At 32.4% G+C, this 18,698-nt stretch overlaps 4 protein-coding genes and 1 long non-coding RNA gene across 8 annotated transcripts; 4 read left to right on the forward strand and 1 right to left on the reverse strand.

The window, feature by feature from the left end:
• The first annotated feature begins 3,832 nt into the window (after positions 1–3,832).
• On the forward strand, positions 3,833–5,408 carry LOC128389943 (uncharacterized). The gene is made up of 4 exons (XM_053349605.1): positions 3,833–4,045; positions 4,168–4,458; positions 4,527–4,697; positions 4,976–5,408. Exons 1-4 carry the CDS (start codon positions 4,003–4,005, stop codon positions 5,116–5,118), a joined length of 648 nt encoding a protein of 215 aa, XP_053205580.1. The 5' UTR covers positions 3,833–4,002; the 3' UTR covers positions 5,119–5,408.
• Positions 5,409–6,216: 808 nt separating this feature from the next.
• Positions 6,217–8,260, forward strand: LOC128389940 (segment polarity protein dishevelled homolog DVL-2-like). Its single transcript, XM_053349600.1, has 3 exons — positions 6,217–7,299; positions 7,371–7,598; positions 7,686–8,260. Exons 1-3 carry the CDS (start codon positions 6,393–6,395, stop codon positions 7,901–7,903), a joined length of 1,353 nt encoding a protein of 450 aa, XP_053205575.1. The 5' UTR covers positions 6,217–6,392; the 3' UTR covers positions 7,904–8,260.
• On the reverse strand, positions 8,136–13,524 carry LOC128389941 (sterol O-acyltransferase 1-like). Of its 2 annotated transcripts, XM_053349602.1 has the most exons (11): positions 13,441–13,524; positions 13,255–13,309; positions 12,445–12,510; positions 12,175–12,285; positions 11,936–12,054; positions 11,698–11,825; positions 11,556–11,613; positions 11,401–11,476; positions 10,869–11,241; positions 8,579–8,860; positions 8,136–8,435 (listed from the first exon to the last, which is right to left on the reverse strand). In XM_053349602.1, the coding sequence occupies exons 3-11, from the start codon at positions 12,498–12,500 to the stop codon at positions 8,379–8,381; spliced, it is 1,260 nt and encodes a 419-aa protein (XP_053205577.1). In that variant the 5' UTR covers positions 12,501–12,510; positions 13,255–13,309; positions 13,441–13,524; the 3' UTR covers positions 8,136–8,378. The 2 variants fall into 2 exon arrangements, with proteins under 2 accessions (XP_053205577.1, XP_053205576.1); XM_053349601.1 differs by lacking the exons at positions 13,255–13,309; positions 13,441–13,524 and having other exon boundaries at positions 12,445–12,953.
• LOC128389946 (uncharacterized) lies at positions 13,198–14,527 on the forward strand. 3 transcript variants are annotated; one of them, XR_008325550.1, is made up of 3 exons: positions 13,198–13,338; positions 13,643–14,392; positions 14,473–14,527. It is a non-coding gene; the product is annotated as an uncharacterized LOC128389946 (long non-coding RNA). The 3 variants fall into 3 exon arrangements; XR_008325549.1 differs by having other exon boundaries at positions 13,199–13,338; positions 13,459–14,392; XR_008325551.1 differs by having other exon boundaries at positions 13,199–13,338; positions 13,459–14,329.
• Positions 14,528–16,525: 1,998 nt separating this feature from the next.
• On the forward strand, positions 16,526–18,260 carry LOC128389956 (uncharacterized). Its single transcript, XM_053349615.1, has one exon. It carries the CDS (start codon positions 16,953–16,955, stop codon positions 18,258–18,260), a length of 1,308 nt encoding a protein of 435 aa, XP_053205590.1. The 5' UTR covers positions 16,526–16,952.
• Positions 18,261–18,698: the final 438 nt, after the last annotated feature.

The raw sequence follows: 18,698 nt of genomic DNA on the forward strand, positions 1-18,698 counted from the left end.
GTAAACCATTAATTACTATTCATCATCATATTGTTTCTAATGAGATAACAATAAGTTTAAATTAAATCAACTATTCAAAATTAACAACAATCACGTTAATACAAGTTTAAAATCAATTAGATCACCACAGTACAATACCAATTGAACAATTAAACAACTTGTCAACAGTTTTCATGCTTAATTGTGATCAAGATAAAACATTGTTTCGCGTTCTCAGTGATTATTAGCACAATTAATGAGCTTAATTCATTTGGGTGATCAAGCTAATCGAGCTGATATACCTAAAGAGAGAGAGAGAGAGAGAAATTCATAGCCAGACAGGTAAGAAAGACGAAGATGAAGATGATAGAAGACAAATGATGACGATGATGAGAGAGTCGAAATGAATATTCAACTCATAAGATATTCAAGAAAAGTTGTTCCGTTTTGTTGTCAACTGAATCTCATCTTCAGAAAATCAAATCAGATGTAACATAAAGCTGATTGTTGTCGGGAGATGATTAAGGTGAGTCTGAACGAGAGAGAGAGAGAGAGAGAGAGAGAGAGAGAGGTAGTGAGAGTGGCCCACAACTCCTTGTTTACAAATTAGTCTGAATCTCACTAATTCATGATTGTTATTAATAACACCATGTTGATGATTGAATTTTGCCATTAATCAGAAACCCTTTGACTTGATGAGCTACTGAATAGTTTGGCTTCATCAGTAAGCCTTTTTTTGTGAACATCTCAATCCATCCTCATCACTCAATAGTTCATATAATTGATTTGGATATTTTTCTTCAATTGTTTTTCATTGTGAGAGAATAAAAAATTCTGGACACCATGAGGATTCCCTGTCGTTTAGTTCAAATAACTTTGATCGCTGGTTTGATCCATCTAATTAGTGCCAATCATCAACATCAGGTAACATATAGTGAGAATGATGAAGGAACTTCCTATGGATATAAAAGTTTACCTACTTCATCAGTAACTTATGATGATGAAGATTCTTACAGAGCTGAAGAATCAGCGACCGATAGTCAACGATTGATCACTGGAAGCGGTCGAATGGCCATTCTGGATAAAAGAGTCGATTCACCAGCGAATCAATTTAATCAATCACAACAAGAAATAACATCAAATGTTAGTCAACCTCAAGAACCTCAGAATGTTGATCAAAATCAACAACAACAACAACAACAACACTCAACACCACCAGTCATGAATAATTTAAATATTGAATGGACTGAATCAATTGACCATAGTTCATCTAAATCACCTTCTAGTAAATCATCATCTTTATCATCATCTTCATCCGAACCATCATCAGAATCACCTTCATTTTATGCTCAAAATGTACCTCGATATCCAATCAACTACAGTTCCGTTGATCAATTCAATTCTGGATTTCCATCAACATTCAGTTACTCATCATCTTCATCTTCATTGGATAATCCTGACAATTCAAATAACCACGATAACAAAGTTTCAAACGGTCCTCATGCTGGTTATACAAATGACGGAGGTCACCAGGGTCAATACAATGAACCTTATGTCGGTTACAGTGAAAGTAGACGAATGGATTCTGAATGGGAATACCCTGAATGGCTGAAAGAATTGAAGAAGAACGAGAAAGATGACGAAAAGAAAGAGAATGAGAAAGACAAGGAAAAGGAAAAGGAGAAAGAGAAAGAGAAAAACAAAGAGAACGAAAAAGAGAAAGAGAAAAGTGAAGATATCGAGAAAGAGAAGGAAGAAAAGAAGAAACCAAAAGAAGAACCAAAGAAACCCAAATATGAGGTTGACCATTGGTACGAAGAGCCCGTCGATAAGAAAGAGGAACAATCATTTGGTCAGAAAGAGGAAGAGAAAAAGATTGATGATAAGAAGAAGATGGAAGATGATAAAGGCGAATTCGAGTGGACTAGTTCTTGGAATGAGATACCCAAAAACCACAACAACCTGAGAAAATTAATCATCATCATCAAGAGGAATATGGAAATAAGATAAAGAAAGAGGAAAAGGAAGATGATGAAAGGGAAAAGGGGAAAAATACGCAACTCATACTCAACATCATCATGACCATTGGACTGACCATTGGTACGCTGAACCAAAGAAAGAGAATCCTGTCCAAAAGAAGGAAGAAAATTATTATCAAGAGGAAGATAATTATTACAATAGTAAGAAGAAAATGGAAAATGATTATAATCCTTACAAGGGTTCGAAAGAAACACTTCCAGTGTATTCAGAGGATAAAAAGGAGAATGACCATTGGTATGACCCCAAAGGAGGCGAAGATTATAAATATCGAGATAATGGAAGACAAGAGGAGAATAATTATCGAGATTATGGAAAAAAGGAAGAAGACAATTATCGGGAGAATGGAAGAAAAGAGGAAGATAAATATCAAGAGCCCGAAAAGAAGTACGAAGATAAAAAAGAGATGGACTATTATTCGGAAAATGATTATTCAAAGTACCATCATGGAGATAATAACGGTGCTTATAGCAGAGGGAATGACGGTGGGAATGGAGGTGGAGATGGAGATGGTTCTGGTAGTGGTGCTGGTGGATATCATGGTAAACCTTATGATGAGAAATCATCTGATGATGATAAATATGAGAAACCAGAGCAAATTGGTCGTCGTCCGGGTGATGGCCATAAATCGGGTGGACTTTTGGAATCATATTTTTGGAAGGCACTTCCTGGTTCCGTGGGTGATAACAGGAAACGCGATTCGACTTACAATTATGTCATTCATGTGAGTAAAATTGATCTGGATAAGGCAAAGAGAGAGCAAAAAAAATATGATGAAAACGATAAACGAAATTAATATTCATTAACTTGAGACAATTTTACCACCGGAGATAATTGTTGATCTGTTCCAATCACTCAGGATGATATTTGAACCTTTACCTTAAATAAACTAACAATTAATCAATTAAGGGGAACAAGAACAAATCAAATTAATCAATTGATACAATCAACATCCAATCGGTTTCTACATTTGTATTAATTAATTACATTTATTGTATAATTTTCAACATGTATTTACGACCAGCAAATGATTGTTTGATAACACAACTAATTGTGATTAAAGTGATAACAATTAAACATCTAAAATTCATGATTAACGATTAATATTATTGATTTGGACACTAAATTTCAAAGAAAACAAGACAATTTAAATTGTAACAAATTTCACTAAATTCAGTCAACTGATTGTTGTTGTTGTTTCTATGTTGATTATTTGAATGAATTAACTAATCATAAACAATCAACTTTATATATATTTTGACCATTTAATTGTCTCAAGACTTTAACTATCAACAAGATTTGCGATTTTGTTGATTTGATCACTTACAAAGTTAACCAACTATTGAATTTTTGGATAATTTTTGTTACAATTTGAATAAAATTCATGATCATTGAATGTTAATTGTTGATCAACAATCAAATAATTCAGTTGAAAGAATTGAAGAAGAACGAGAAAGACAACGAAAAGAAAGAGAAAGAGAAAGAGAAGAAAAGAAGAACCCAAATATGAAGATGACCATTGGTACGTCGATAAGAAGAAGATGGAAGATGATAAAGGCGAATTCGAGTGGACTAGTTCTTGGAATGAGATACCGAAAAACCACAACAACCTGAGAAAATTAATCATCGACAAGAATAATATAAAGAAAGAGAAAAAGAAACATGATGATAGGGGAAAAGGGGAAAAATACGCAGCTCATACTCGACATGATGAAAGACAGAGATTAAAATAAGTGAAGACAGAGAATTTTATAAAAATAGAAAGTAAAGTAAGAGAAAAGAAAGAGAAAAAAATTTGGAGGCGTTTTTATTTGGAGATGTGATGATTGTTGTTTTTGTTTGATTTCCATTTTGTCTTAGGATAATTTAATTATTTTCTTTGTTTCTTTTTTAATTGTTACTAATTAATTGATTGGTTTGTGTTCCATTGTGTTGGTTAACTCTTGTTACTAATTAAATTGTGATTATTTTGTTGAAAATTCCAACATGAAGATTTTTATTTTTCTCTTCTCAGTAATTCTGTTTACAAGTAAGTTTCAATTTCTCTTTTCATTTTTCTTCTATTCTCTTATTTTTTTTCCTCATTCATATGATTTTGGAATTTGTTTGTTTATAATATCTTTTGTGGGTTTCTTTTTCGTTTTCTCTTAGATGTTTATTTCACCAGTGTTTCTTGTGAACTTGTTAGATTTAATGTTGTCAATAGTGCTAATGTTACCTGTTTGATGGTCGAGTTTGATGGTAAAGTAAACCACTCAATCGCCAATGTTTCTGAAGATATTGCTGGTACCGTTGACACAAGTCGTTCTTCATGTAGTGATACTATGAATGTATTAACTATCGATGGAAACCTTTATACAATGCGATTAACATTCACCAAAGTAAATTCGAGTATTGTATTTTCTGATGTGTCTTTTAACGTAGAGCGACCAGTAACAGCTTGTAAGTTATTTTCCATTGATTTCGTTTTAAATTGATGAGCTAAATCTTTTATTTCTCTTGTTTAATAGACACGCTCGATAAGGATATGTTTACTGTCCCTGAAGGAAAATCATTCAAATGTGATTCAGGAATTACCGAGTATTTGACAAATCAATCTGGGGGAACTGTTAAAATGGAACTCAAAGAGATGAGAATTAACGCTTTCAGAACTGCAGATGATGGTACAGAATATGAACCAGGTAATTATCACATCCCTTATCTATCTCCCATTTCTATCTCTTATGTGATTTATAACATTCCCATTACAATTAATTGTAATGATGAAAATGTCACTCATCTGTCATTTTCTTTCCTTTTCGGTGAAAAACGTCATTCCTTTCATAGTTTATTGTTTTCTCTTTATTATCCTTCATCAATTTATTCTCTGTTAAAAGAGAATTTTTTCTCTTCTTTTCTATTAATATTAATATTTGTTTTTTAATTTTCTCTTATTTACTTTAATTTATCAATTAAATAGATTCAGTTTGTGCTGCTGACGGCGGGAGCAAGACAGTTCCAATGATTATCGCTTTTGTCCTTGCTGGTATGGTTGTCATCATGTTAGTGGGTTATATTATCCTTCGTAAAAAAGAAGACAAATCAACTTACCAGACAGTATAAAGAGAAAACAACAATTTAGTTTATTAATTACACTAATGAAAAAGAAAATCAACAGAAAAAGATATCACTCATCTTCCTATCATCTTTCCAATATTCACCAAGTAATTCATACTCTCCATTTTTCTCCCTCTTTGTGTATCCCTGAATGTTTTTCATGGTGACATTTGAACAGAATTCAAATCTATCTTAATTTCCTGTTCCCTTAATTTTCCCTCTGCTACGATAATTAACCATTTTCAATCTAAATTTTCACCTACCTTAATATTCAATAAACCCCAATTTACTGTTAACTCTTCAACCTAATTTTTGCCATACGATCAATCAGTTAATCCTTAAATCCAATTATTATAAGTTAATTCTGATTAATTTGTTAATTTAGCAATTATGTAATTTACTTTAATTGTCCTTTTGCTATATTTTAATTTATACTTTTGACTGTTGAAAATTAAGTGTCCTTAATTGTCAGTTAAATTTACTTATGAATCCTAGAGTTTCCTCTTTAATTAACCCACTGATTAATTAACATTTCTCCTCTTCTTCTTTACCAACGTTAATTAATCAGCCGAGTTTTCAGTCCATTTATGATTCAATCTGATTTACTTTCGGAAAAACAATCAATAAACTAATCAAAACCATATAAATTATAAGTAACAATATTTTAATCGTTTTATATTGTTGATCTTTTGGAATTTATGATGATGCTAAATAATTGATTATTTATATCTAATTGTGATGATTAAATTGTTATACAAACACAACAATCTCTTAATTTAATTTTTGGCAACAACATTTAAGATTATTAATTGTTCACTTTTAAAAATATCCAACTAATGTCAATAGAAAAACATTTATAATCCTCTTAGATTATCGGGTAAACTAAATATTTGGTTAGGATAGTTTTCCAGAAATAGTATCAATTAATTGGAGACGAAAACAATTTACAATTAAGAATAAATCAATTCGAAAGTCGAAAAATGAGCGAATTCGGTTACTAGCCATTGGAGTAGATCTTGGATCCATTTGGAAAAAGAATTGAGAGTTACCATGGTTACAAAGATATTCGATAAAAAGATACGGATAATGTTCGGTTTTATTAATTTTCGAAATTTTTTCTTTTTTTCGTTCGGTTTTGTTTATCTTTTTCTCTTTTGTTTTCTTTTCAGGTGATTTTTTAAATTCTTTTCCTTTTTTTAGTTTAATGTTTCCATTTTTAAGAAAGAAATTTTGTTATTTTTTCTTTTATTCTCAAAATTTTTTCGTCTTCTTCTTCCACCATGAGTGACTCTCGTCCCATGGAAACAAAGTTAATGTATTACAACGGCAACGATGATATTCCAACTCTCATTCGACTCGCTGTCTCACCTAATCAAGTGACTCTAAGTGATTTTAAATCTGCTCTTAATCTCAAATCAAATTGTAATTATAAGTTTTTCTTTAAGACAGAAGATGCTGATGTTGGTGTAGTTAAAGAGGAAATAAGTGATGATAATGCCAAACTCCATGTTTTCAAAGGTAACATTATTTGTTACATTGAATCTCAAGCTAATGATGTAACTAATTGTTCCGACGGACGTAGTAGTCATCGTCGTAATCATCGTGGACTTTACCATCGATCTCACCATCATCATGGTTCATCTCATTATTCTAGTATATCTGATGATTATATGGACGATGATAAAAGCTCAAAGATCTCATTTTCAACCCATGAAACCTCTGTTAGCCGTTATAATCCAAGACGAGAGAGAGTCATGTCCAATTCATCTTCCATTTCCAGTGTTTCTGAATCATCTGCCATTGAACGTTCAATTAAAACGATTATTCTTGATTTAGATGAAAACAATTTTCTTGGTATGAGTTTAATTGGTCAATTCGGTGATCCTGAAAATAGTGGTATTTATGTTGGATCAATTATGAAGGGTGGAGCAGTTGCTGCTGAAGGAACCATTCAAACAGGTGATATGATATTACAGGTGAACGAGCACATTTTGTCAAATATGACCAACGATCAAGCGGTTGAAATACTTCGTGAAGCGGCTCAAAGAGCGGGTAAAATTGAGCTTGTGGTGGCAAAATTTATCGAACCGAATGCAAAAAGTTATTTTACTATTCCTCGAGAAGAACCAATTCAACCTCTCAACTTAGAAGCTTGGATTCAGACAACCGAAGCTGCGAGATTAAATGGTAACTTCTAATTGTCCATTTCAATCTGATTCTTTGATTGTCATAACTTTTTCAATATTTTCTTTTTTCAGCTCATCCAAAATTAGAGGGAACACCTTCCGAATCCGCTTCGATCTCTGTCAGTCATTCACCGATGCCAAGTTCTTATGCTAGACCAGAACAGCGACAATTAATATCTGAACTGAACCTCGTCAATTGCACCATGTCTACAGTCGCTAAAAATGCCGCTTCCAGTGACAGTGGATTGATTGTGAAAGACAGGAAATGGTTGAAAATTATTATTCCAAATGCCTTTTTAGGTAATAACTATTACTATTTCTCAAGAGTTGATTTATTTGCTTTTATTAATTGTTTATCTTACTCTCTCTCCCTGTGTGTTTATTTAGGAGGTGATTTAGTTAACTGGTTGACCACTAAAGTAAAGGGACTCGCTCGTCGGAGAGACGCTCATGCTTACGCTAAACAAATGATGGCTCATGGGCTCATTAAACCAACGGTGAACAAAAAATTCTCGGAGTTTTGTTATTTCACTTTCGATGAAAGTGTCACTTGCGAATCGAGTAATGAGGATTCGGCTTTCTGTTCACAAACTTCGTTCAACTGATTTCTCTCTCAATCTCATTATCGTGTTTTTTATTTTGATTTTGTATAATGTTTGCCTATTATCATGATCTTCATCATCATCAATTCTTTTTATTCCATACATTGGAGGAGACCATTTTTTTTGCATCCAGCGAAATTGTGACATTTTTTTCATTTACAATCAAACCATACGAATTTTTTTTATAAATTTATGAAAATATGAGTTTGTTATTATGACTCTGGTTTCATGTTTGTTTTTCAATTGTCCCAACGATATTGAACTTATCAAAATCGTCTTTGAGCAATTTAATAGCAATTAATACACAATATGTGATAAAGATGTAAAATTTAGTAAAAAATAAATCGTTTTTCAGACAAATGATTCAATTTAAGTTGATTCCATGATCATTGGTAATAACAAAACTAGTTGTAAGTGATGGATGATGATGATGATGATAATAATTATATTGAGATGTTGATGATAGGAAACCATTAATTTATTCAAATCGGACACAAAACGGAGTCCTTGGAACAATAAAATCCAGTAAGAAATCCTGTTGATAAATGAGACAGACAAAATTAGATTAAAATCGAAAATTATATAATCAGTTAATTATATGGATTCAATTAACTAATTTTTACAAAAAAAATATCAAATGCTGGACTCATGATATTAAATGACAATTTGAAAAGTTACCTTATAAACCGGTCGACAATTAATTCTCGAATACCATTCCATGGGTATTAACATAGTTTGAAGGGCAACTCCAACAATCAAAGAGGCAAAAATTGAAATATTCATAACTGAATTAGTTTTACCACTGAATCGAATTGTTGCAAAATATAAATAAACGCCATTAAAATACATTAGAGTTAAAACTGGATAAAAGAAACCAAATCCCAAAGCTAGAGCATATTCGTGAAATAATGAAGATATAATCATCGTTGACGAAGCAGCTAAACTACGATTGTCATATTTCTGTAATTAAAAAGAGTCAGATTAGTAAATAATATCCAATTTAAAAGGTTTCATTTTGTTTTTTTCTTTGAAAAAAAATGAAAGAGCAACATGATCGTGCTATTTAACTTTCTTCATGTAATTAGATCACAATTACTAGTAAATTAACAAATAGCAATTATGTTGTTTGATTTACTTTATTTTCACCCACCGGGAAGATATCCTTGAATATTATAATTGATAAGATGAAACAGCAATTTGATTCAAAGGTAATAAAGTACTGATTACATCTAAATCGTCATTTAATGACAATTACGTTTTAATTTTTATCGCGCTTTAGATTCGTGATTAAGGTATGATATTATATAATAAGTTAATCAAAAAACTAATTGTTATAGATTAAGTTAAGATTGGTAGACAAACAAATAGCAACCACTGAAAGGATAACACTTAAGTGGAAAAGGGTTTACTTATCATGTATTAAAATAATAAAGAACTCGAAGACAAAAACTATTTAAACACTTAATTAAATGAGTTAAATTCAAGTGCAATTATTAGGTAAAAAATTGAAACAGTGAATCTAATTCATTTACAGGTTAAACAACTACTTGATTAGCTAATTAACCTTGAAAGAAGATTAATTCTATTACCTGAGAGATCAATATATTTTTCTCAAGGCTATGTACAAATGACAATCTGAAAAATGTAATAATTTTTGTGATTAGGTTAGGAAATTAAATTGAAATTAAAACTCAGAATAAATATAAACAATGATTCAAATGAAACATTAAAACAATCAAAGATAATCGTTTCCATGTTATTAAGTTCTAGAAGTCAAATCATTTGATTAGTTTAATTGTAAACACTACTCCATGAATAATTAATATATTATTTTTCGAGCAAATGATTAAAGCTTAACATCAATTGAAATGATTGAAGACGATTAAGAAACTACAAAGTAATCAAATTATGGTTAGTTTTTAAATATGCTCTCAACTAATGTATACAAAATGTACATCAAATTCAATGTCAATGTTAATTGTCACAAATGATTAGATAAAATATAAAAGCTTTAGTGAACTTTGGATATGACACCAAAAAAATTCACAAATGATTAGCTATAATTATCATTAAATCAAGAGAGAGAAATTGATTCATTCAATTTGAATCCTTTAACAATGGAAATTATCGTTATTCTAATCAAATGACAATTTAAGAAGGTAATCATTTATCAATCAAGATAATCCCCATCATTGGAAATCGAAATAAAAAAAAATTCCCTCCAAAAACTTTACCAAATCAACAATCAAATTAATTATCTACGTCAATCAACTATGGACAAAGAGATTATGATGTAAAGAATTAAAATTATATATTGAAAATTATGTTGTTGTCTCATGGCCATGGATGGACCCCTTTAGTTAAAGGGTCTTCCTCTCTACCTTTAAAAAGTGATGAAGATTATAAAATCAAATTATAATAATTCAGATAATAACATGATCATAAAGTTGTCGATTGGTAAACAAATTACCCTTGACATTACGTATTTGTTTTCATTAGAAATAGTTATAACTTTGTGATGCAACAATTGTATCAAAATAAAATTAACCACTCTGAAGAAATTGAAATGTCCAATCAAATTAGTTCACAATAATCACATGAATTAACAATGTACGCGCATAATTTTAACTAGAAAGTGTATCAATAAACTGAAAATAATCAACAAGTGACGCGTTAGTTTAAAGGGGATGGAATTATAATCAAAACTGGTTAAGAAACTCTAGTTGAACTGTAATCACGCAATGAGAACTAAAAATATATTGAAATGTAACTAATGACGCTTATGTAAGTTATTTTTACAGATTAAGGTGATGACTTTTGCTTTCTAATTTTGGAAGTTTGTTTTCTGGTGCTACCTGGATAGGAAATGTGCATTTGTTGTTGTTGTTGTTGTTGTTTGGCAATGACGATCAAAGTTAATCAATAACACGTTGCTATAATAGCGATAATAAGATTTAGTTAAATTTACCTTGTTAAGCGGATTGTAAATGTATGTGTGCAACCAAACATGGACAACAGCATTCCATTTACGATAATATTCACCATATGATGATGATAACCACCAAGCATCATAGAAATGTCTATCTGCAAATTGTAACATTTCAGCCCACATATTTAACCACGAGTGTAAGAAACCATACATTACGTTGAATTTAACAATTAAACCACAGACCAGGGCAGTTGATATGATAACGGGTAGTTCATTGATTTTCAAGGGCACAATTCCGGTTGAGCTGAAATTGTTAACTACAAAACGTCGAGCGATTGCAAATACAGCAAAAATAGATGCTAAGAATTGAAGAAAGAGGAATAAAACTTTATTCCAGCTTCGAGTTTTTGATCTGGAAGAAATTTAAACAAAAGAAAATAAGCGAAAGTGTCAATTAGACATGAAAGAAAGCGGATATTTAGATAAAAGAAAAATAAATAAAACAATCAATGATCAGTAAACCATCAAAACCGTAAGGTCGGATTAAGAAAAAAAAACTTTTGAAATATACCTTGGATATGATGGTCGATAAATTAATGTTGGTGCAAACATGAAATAGCAAAATTGTTTGAAAGTTGCTCGACTTCCTGTGAGAGAAAAAAGTTCAGTTAAGTTGAATTGTGTTCGTTTTCCGTTCATTATTTTTCAATGAACTGTTTCAATTACCTGAAGGTATTTCCATGTTTTCAACAACTAGAGACCACATTTTCATAGCATTACGAATCTAGTTGAGAGGGAAAGAAAATCGGGTTAACAATCTATGTGAGATATTTTACTGTTACTAAATCGAGTAAGAGTAAAAATTTACCTGTTCCAAGTAAATGGCGAGTGATAAAATTGGTGAAAACTGAATTCGATTGATTAAAATAACAGGTATCACAGTGAACATTAAAATTAGCATAGATTCTGTTATCCAGAAAGTTATTGACATTTTATCTGTTAATAATAGAGGAAGAAAAAGAAAAGAAAAAGAGAAACAATCAAATAGTTGATTTTAATTGACTGAGAACAGGGTTGTTGACATTAGAAGAAGAAAAGTTACTTACGGATTTTTCGAACTATTATCCATTGGAATATTGAGCAAACAAAAAGATAAGACATCACAGTTAGACCAAGATGGAGTTTGCCAAAGGCCCATTGCATGTAAAATAGATCCTCTGTTAATCTGCCATGGTAAAATTAACACGTAGGTAACATAAGAGAGATAGAAAATCAATTGAGATTTTATCAATAGATAAAATTTATACACATGAAGAGATTCAATTGAACACCTCTTGATACTTACTCATTATAATTTAATAGGTAATGTTGTAGACGAGTAAAAGAGAATAAAATAAACAGCGAGATAATTAAATTGTACGCTGATTTGATGTGAATGTTTGTCTTGAAAATATCACTGCCAAGATAATAAGATAAATCAACAATAATCGGGAAAAAAAATAAGTCAAAAGAATAGAAAAAAAAATAGATGAAGAGCAAAGAATTAGTCATAGTTAATGAAAAAAGAGAAAAATCAAAAATCAAAATGGAAGAGAAAACCAATCAGTCTACTTACGTTAAAATTGATTCTCTTTCTTTAAAACAATGAACGTAACTTTTATCCGAACCCATGATTATTTAACTATTTTTAATTGAAACGAAATAAAATTAACTAAATTGTTGTAATTAACTCTGTGAACGTTGAACAATCACCGAGGAGAATGGAAACTTCAATGGAACAAGAAAGAAAATGAATCAAATGTTGTTCTCCTTTATTGCCCCTAGGGGGACCCTTACGGTCGTTATACAACTGAACAGACTCGAGTTCTGCCCTCTTACGGTTGCATATCTAACCGTTTAAATAGGTACAATAAATAATTTAGTAACAAAATTTACAACAATTAAATATAATTAAATACAATAAATTTAGAAAAAACAGATAATAATTAATAATTACAATAAATCAAAAGACCTGAAAAAAAGGAGATAAGTTAGTGGCACAAAAGATGGGGTGGGTTTCATTTGTGTGAGCGATCAGTTTTGCGACCATGTGGTTCTCACCACTGTTGTTGTGTTCACTTTTGGTTGTACAGTTTTGGTTGTTCCGTCGTTACTTACCTTTGATATATATATTCTTACCTTCACTAGCACTAGTTTTAACGAAATTTACTGATTAAAAAAATGAAATGATCCATTTAATTAGGTAATTCCGGCACAATTTCAGGAGAAAAAAATTCCAAAGCTTTCTCTCCTATTGGTAGAATTTTCTGTGCGCATGCGCAGTGAACATTGTTTTCTTTTTTTTCTCTTTGATTGTCAATCAGTTGTTGAAATTAATCAACGTTGTTAAAGATTATTGTTGATTTAATTTGTTAATTTCTCTTACCTGGCATCATCATGTTAACAATTACTGTCCTACTCTTCATGGTCAAAGAAATTTCCTAGAAAAAGGTAAAAGAGAAAGTGTTTGGTAAGTTATCGTTTTTTATTTTTCTTTTCTAACATTGTGTTGATTATTTTTGATTATTCTTTTCTGGTAATAAATTGGTAATATTTTGTTCCCTCTACTTACATGTTACAAAAATCTCAGATTGTTGTCCACTCCAATGGTGACAGTTCATCAAATTGATTTTGTTCCTTGTGTTTCATTTTTACATCTTTTCTTCCTCACTTTTGATTGATTGGAATACTAATAATTTCCAATCTTTGAGAATTCAAACTCTAAAAAAATACACATTCAACTTGTTTTAATTCGACATTTATTTACTTTCCAGAGAGAGGGGTACATTCAATTCATCAATAATCTTTAATTGTTGGAAACACTGGTTAAGCAGATTAACTTAATTAGAATGGTAAACAAAATCAAATTAAATTTCTTGGTCGATTTGTGGTGCCATCTATTGGTGGAGAATTGAAATTGAAGTTGAACAACCTGTTGACAAGTTGAGATGAATTGAATTGAATTAAAAAAGGAAATGGTTCCTCATTTGTGTACGAAAATGATTAAGAAGATGTTTAATTAGATCTTAATCATCTTTCGGTTGGTTATCATCATCAAGTTTACTCAAGGATAAACAGAGAGATAGACATAAGAAAAACAATCCAAGTGAGCAAACTGGTTTATCAAAATTAACGCAAGAAAAAAAAAGAGGAAAAGGAAAGAGACTCTGATTGTTATCTCCATGATATTCATGGTGATGGCTACAGAATTTTGTGAGAATGAAAGTTCTCAAGGATTTTCCATTCCTCTATCATCTTATTTTAATTCTTTTTAGGTAATTATCTGTGATGCCAATTAGTGTAAATCATGTTGATGAAAACAATGGAGAGGAACCTGTTGCTTTTTCTTACAATAATCAAAGGGAAACAATCAAATTGATAATTAATTTACTCTTTTCGACTATTCCATCCAAGGATGTTAATTTGATTTAATTTTTTATCACAATTGAAGAGGATTCAAGGTTGGTATTAATTTGTGATCATCTCAAATCAATCAACTCAATTTCAAGATTAACTATTGGATTGTAAGTTAATCCTTTAAACTAATTGGTATTGATCTTTTTAATTTGATTATAATTGTTTTTGTTTTTCTATCTAATTGTAGTTTACAAATTGGATTAAGGAACCTCAAACTGGATTTGTTTCACTTAAAACTTGGAAGTAGTAAGATGTGTCTAAACGTTAAAAAGGGAGGAGCTTAATGTTGTTAGGGGTGATGAATGAAAGTATAGGTGAATACCAAATGTTAATGAAGGAAAAAAGCTTAAATAAAGCTAAAGGCTAAGTTTTAAAAGAAAAGTGCAAGATTAAGTTAAGCCAATGGAAAAAGTTAAAATAAAGAAAAGTGATTAAGTTCCAAAGGATTATAATCAAATTAAGGTAAGTTAAGAACCCGAAAAAAGAAAAAAGAAAAGACAATTAAAGTTTTAATTTTCAAATTTAATTTTTATTTGAAGGAAGCAAAGTTATAATTCGAAGACGCTTGGGACACTGAATGAGCTCGAAAGAGTCATTATGTGCGCGCTTCTTACAGGGGGAGAAGTGAATAACTTGAGGGATGATAGGGAGAGTTCGGGTTGGGGTTTTCTTGATGGGAGTGGAGTGGAGGGGAACAGGTGAAGCCGGTGAATATGATGATGATGGAGATGACTCGATCCCAATCTCTGAGTGATCAGAGACTGTGGACCAGTCACTCTCATGGGTGGAGATGGAGGAAAAGGATGACATTGGGCCAAGGGAAGTAGAGGAGATAGAGTCAAGGGTGATGGAGACAGAGGGATCGGTGATGGTGGAGTAGTTGGGGTCGGTCATGGTCGAGTCAAGGGTGATGGTCGAGTCAAGAGTGATGGTCGAGTCAATGGTGATGGTGGTCGTGGATGCTGGTTCTGGTTCAGGTTCGGGTTCAGGTTCGGGTTCAGGTTCAGCTGCTGAGGTTGGATCCTGACCATAAAAGTCAATCATCTGATCCGCTGCTTCCACCAGATAAGATGAGGCTGCAGCTGGATCCCCATTCTCATCAATTGAGACACGAAGAGAGTTGAGGAGGTTGATCACCTCGGCCAAGGGAACAGACCCTTGCAGACTGTATGGGTCTGCAAGGGCTGCCCTTCTAGTGGCGTCGAGGGATCGAAGAGCCACGACCGAAGGAGCATAATGGTGGCTTAGTGGTGGTGAAGGAGAGACTGGAGCGGCAGCAGGAGCTATCGGGCCAAAGAGGTCGGCAAAGGTAGCCGAAGACATGATGAGGGAAGCAAGATTGGAGGGTGATGGAGGTAGAGAAGACATATTGAGAGCGAGAGAGAGTATAAGAGAGTAAGAGTAAGAGAGTAAGAGTAAGAGTAAGAGAGTGAGAGTAAGAGTAAGAGCAAGAGCAAGAGCAAGAGATAGATGAATACTGACAATCTTTACTGTTCAAGATCTTGGGTTTTATACTCAGAAATGCTCACTCGTTAAACTCCACCTCTTGTCTTCCATCTCACTCGTAGAGCTCCCTTTCCTATCTCCCTCCCATAGTAAAGCAAAAAGACTCTCTCTCACTTGTTAGTACAGTGGAAGCTGAAGTATCATCTTCATCTTATAATCTGTTTTAAGTTAATCTCTTTACTAGAAGAATGAAAAAAGAGAAAATTGGAAGAGATAAACTTTTTAAAAATAATCTTTTTAAGAAAGTTAATCTTCTCGAAATTAATCTTTTCAGAGTTAATCTTTTTTAAACCTAATCTATTGAAAAGCAGTGAAATGTATTGAAAGCAATGAAAGTGAATGGGAGTTAATCTTTTTCTATTGAAATGTACTGAAGTCATAGAAACAATCATCTTTATCATCCTTCAGCATTTACTGCATGCTATTTACTATAGTATATTCAGTTTACTTTCAACATTCAAAACAATCACAACAGAATCAACAGAACCAACAGAATCAACAACACAACAATCAACAATTAACAATCAACACAACAATTAACAATCAACACAACAATTAACAATCAACAACAATCAACAATCAACAGAATCAACAATCAACACAATCAACACAATCAACACAATCAACACAATCACAACAATTAACAATTAACAATTAACAATTAACAATTAACAATTAACAATTAACAATTAACAACAATCAACAATCAACAATTAACAATTAACAATTAACAATCAACACAACAGTAACCATAGTAACCCGTAACCATAGCAACCACACCAACATTCAAAAGGTAAAAAAAGTCTCCACCCCCTTTTCTTTTTCTTATTTTTCTCTATCTAAGTTACCATTAAGGTTCTATGGGTTTAATTTTCCCGCCTTTTTTTATAAACTATCTCAAAAAATTTTCGGCTGCAAGTCCAACTCACTGCGCTGATTAATATAGGCTAGCAAAGTTATAATGAAACTTTTTTTTCAAGCGACTTAGTTTTTAACTTAGAAATTTACCATGTATTCTCTATGGGGAATTTTGCATGTATTCTCTATGGGGAATTTTGCATGTATTCTCTATGGGGAATTTTACATGTATTGTCTATGGGGGATTTTACATGTTAGTTTTTTTTTTCCTAATATTAACACTTTTCTTTATCACCAGTTAACATGGACTTAACACGAGCCTTCCAAATTCTAAATGAGGAAATGGAGCAAGAATACGATGAAATCTGCAGAAGATTTGTGATTCCAGATAACCAAAATTGCGCTGATTCGATAAACCATGGACTTGATGCTTGTATGGAATGTGATGAAGACGACGAGATATGTAAAAACTACTATGTTAAAAACGATGAAGAAGAACTAGATATGTATATGGAAAATCAAGACGATGATGACATATGTATCAACTTAGGGATAGAAGGTGAAACAGAAGCAGAGGAGGTTAGTATGTTAGATTTATCAGCTACTGGTGTGATTAATGAAATAGCGACAGGACAAATCCTTTCTCAATCAATTCAGAAGCAACCGGATGCTATTTATTATACTGATAACCATTCTAGCAGTTCTGGTTCTACATCTCTTGTACACTCTTGTGCTTCCAATGAACAATATGATGTCGGTCACTCATCTCAAGATATAGCGCAATCAACTCATCGCTCTTCATCGTCTTCTACTTCAAGCTCATGTTCAACTTGCAACTCTTCACAGTCTTCGTCTTTCTCTTCAAGCTCATGTTCAACTTGCGATACATGTTCAACTTGCAACTCTTCACAGTCTTCGTCTTTCTCTTCAAGCTCATGTTCAACTTGCGATACATGTTCAACTTGCAACTCTTCACAGTCTTCGTCTTTCTCTTCAAGCTCATGTTCAACTTGCAACTCTTCACAGTCTTCGTCTTTCTCTTCAAGCTCATGTTCAACTTGCGATACATGTTCAACTTGTAACTCTTCACAGTCTTCGTCTTTCTCTTCAACTTGCGCTCAAGACAACACTTCCAGATCTAAACAAGATTTTTCTCAACAGGGAGGTGGTCAAGGTGATGATTCTATTCTTCATTCAAGACCAAGGGAAAGAGAAATAGAGTTTGAGATTGTAGATGAACAGCCATGGAGAACAAATGCGAACTTCCATTCAATGACCAAACTTCTTCGCGCTAGGCTCAACAACAACTGCTCGTCCGGTGTTGATATTTCGCGCTTATCGCACGCAATAGATACAGCCTATGAAAGATTTGTTTCCAAACTGATAGAAGATGCCAATTCAAATGACAGGATCTTTATAACATTTCGTAATCCGCAAGAAAACCGTGAACTTTATGTCTCATTCCTCAAGAAAAACTTCAATCCACAGGAGTTTCTTGATAGAGCCTATGCACTAGCACAATCAGCAGGAAATTTCCTAGATGATGGAGTTTTTGAAATAAAAGTTCAAATAGTCAAGTCCATTTCAGGAGGAGCAAGGGCAAGGGTTTGAAACTCTTATCAGGCGCTGAGAGAGCACAAAAGAAGAGAAGTGTTTTCTTGATTACAAATGATGACTACAAGTGTGGATACATGGCTATTGCTGCTGGGAAAGCTTACGTCGATGAAGTTATATGTAAAGACAATAAACAATTCTGGGATAGCTTAAGACGATCTAAAAATAAACAAGTTGCTCTAGCCGCAAATTTATTCATGAACATGCAAGTAGATGTTAGTTCACCATTGGACATACAGAAAATTTCCGAGATTCAAAGCTTACTACCATCTTATCAAATTGTCGTTATTGATCAAAAGACACAATTGAAACTGTTTTCCGGCACTGATGTTGAACATAAAATTGTTTTAGAATACAGCGAACCACCACACTTCAACCTCATCACATCAATAACTGGGTACATGGACTGTGACTATTTTTGTTTCAATTGTTGGG

The sequence above is a fragment of the Panonychus citri genome, unplaced genomic scaffold (assembly GCF_014898815.1).
Source record: "Panonychus citri isolate SS breed McGregor unplaced genomic scaffold, ASM1489881v1 Contig00111, whole genome shotgun sequence".
Taxonomy (NCBI): domain Eukaryota; kingdom Metazoa; phylum Arthropoda; class Arachnida; order Trombidiformes; family Tetranychidae; genus Panonychus; species Panonychus citri.

Bases quoted from the DNA above. Each gene is read 5' to 3' on its own strand.
- LOC128389940 (XM_053349600.1), top strand. From the start codon at position 6,393: ATGAGTGACTCTCGTCCCATGGAAACAAAGTTAATGTATTACAACGGC. The intron at 7,300-7,370 runs GTAACTTCTAAT...TTCTTTTTTCAG, and splicing joins CGAAGCTGCGAGATTAAATG to CTCATCCAAAATTAGAGGGA. The intron at 7,599-7,685 runs GTAATAACTATT...GTGTTTATTTAG, and splicing joins TATTCCAAATGCCTTTTTAG to GAGGTGATTTAGTTAACTGG.
- LOC128389943 (XM_053349605.1), top strand. From the start codon at position 4,003: ATGAAGATTTTTATTTTTCTCTTCTCAGTAATTCTGTTTACAA. The intron at 4,046-4,167 runs GTAAGTTTCAAT...GTTTTCTCTTAG, and splicing joins CTCAGTAATTCTGTTTACAA to ATGTTTATTTCACCAGTGTT. The intron at 4,459-4,526 runs GTAAGTTATTTT...CTTGTTTAATAG, and splicing joins AGAGCGACCAGTAACAGCTT to ACACGCTCGATAAGGATATG.
- LOC128389941 (XM_053349602.1), bottom strand. From the start codon at position 12,500: ATGGGTTCGGATAAAAGTTACGTTCATTGTTTTAAAGAAAGAGAATCA. The intron at 12,286-12,444 runs GTAAGTAGACTG...TTATCTTGGCAG, and splicing joins GAAAGAGAATCAATTTTAAC to TGATATTTTCAAGACAAACA. The intron at 11,477-11,555 runs GTAATTGAAACA...TTTCTCTCACAG, and splicing joins AAACATGGAAATACCTTCAG to GAAGTCGAGCAACTTTCAAA.
- LOC128389956 (XM_053349615.1), top strand. From the start codon at position 16,953: ATGGACTTAACACGAGCCTTCCAAATTCTAAATGAGGAAATGGAGCAA.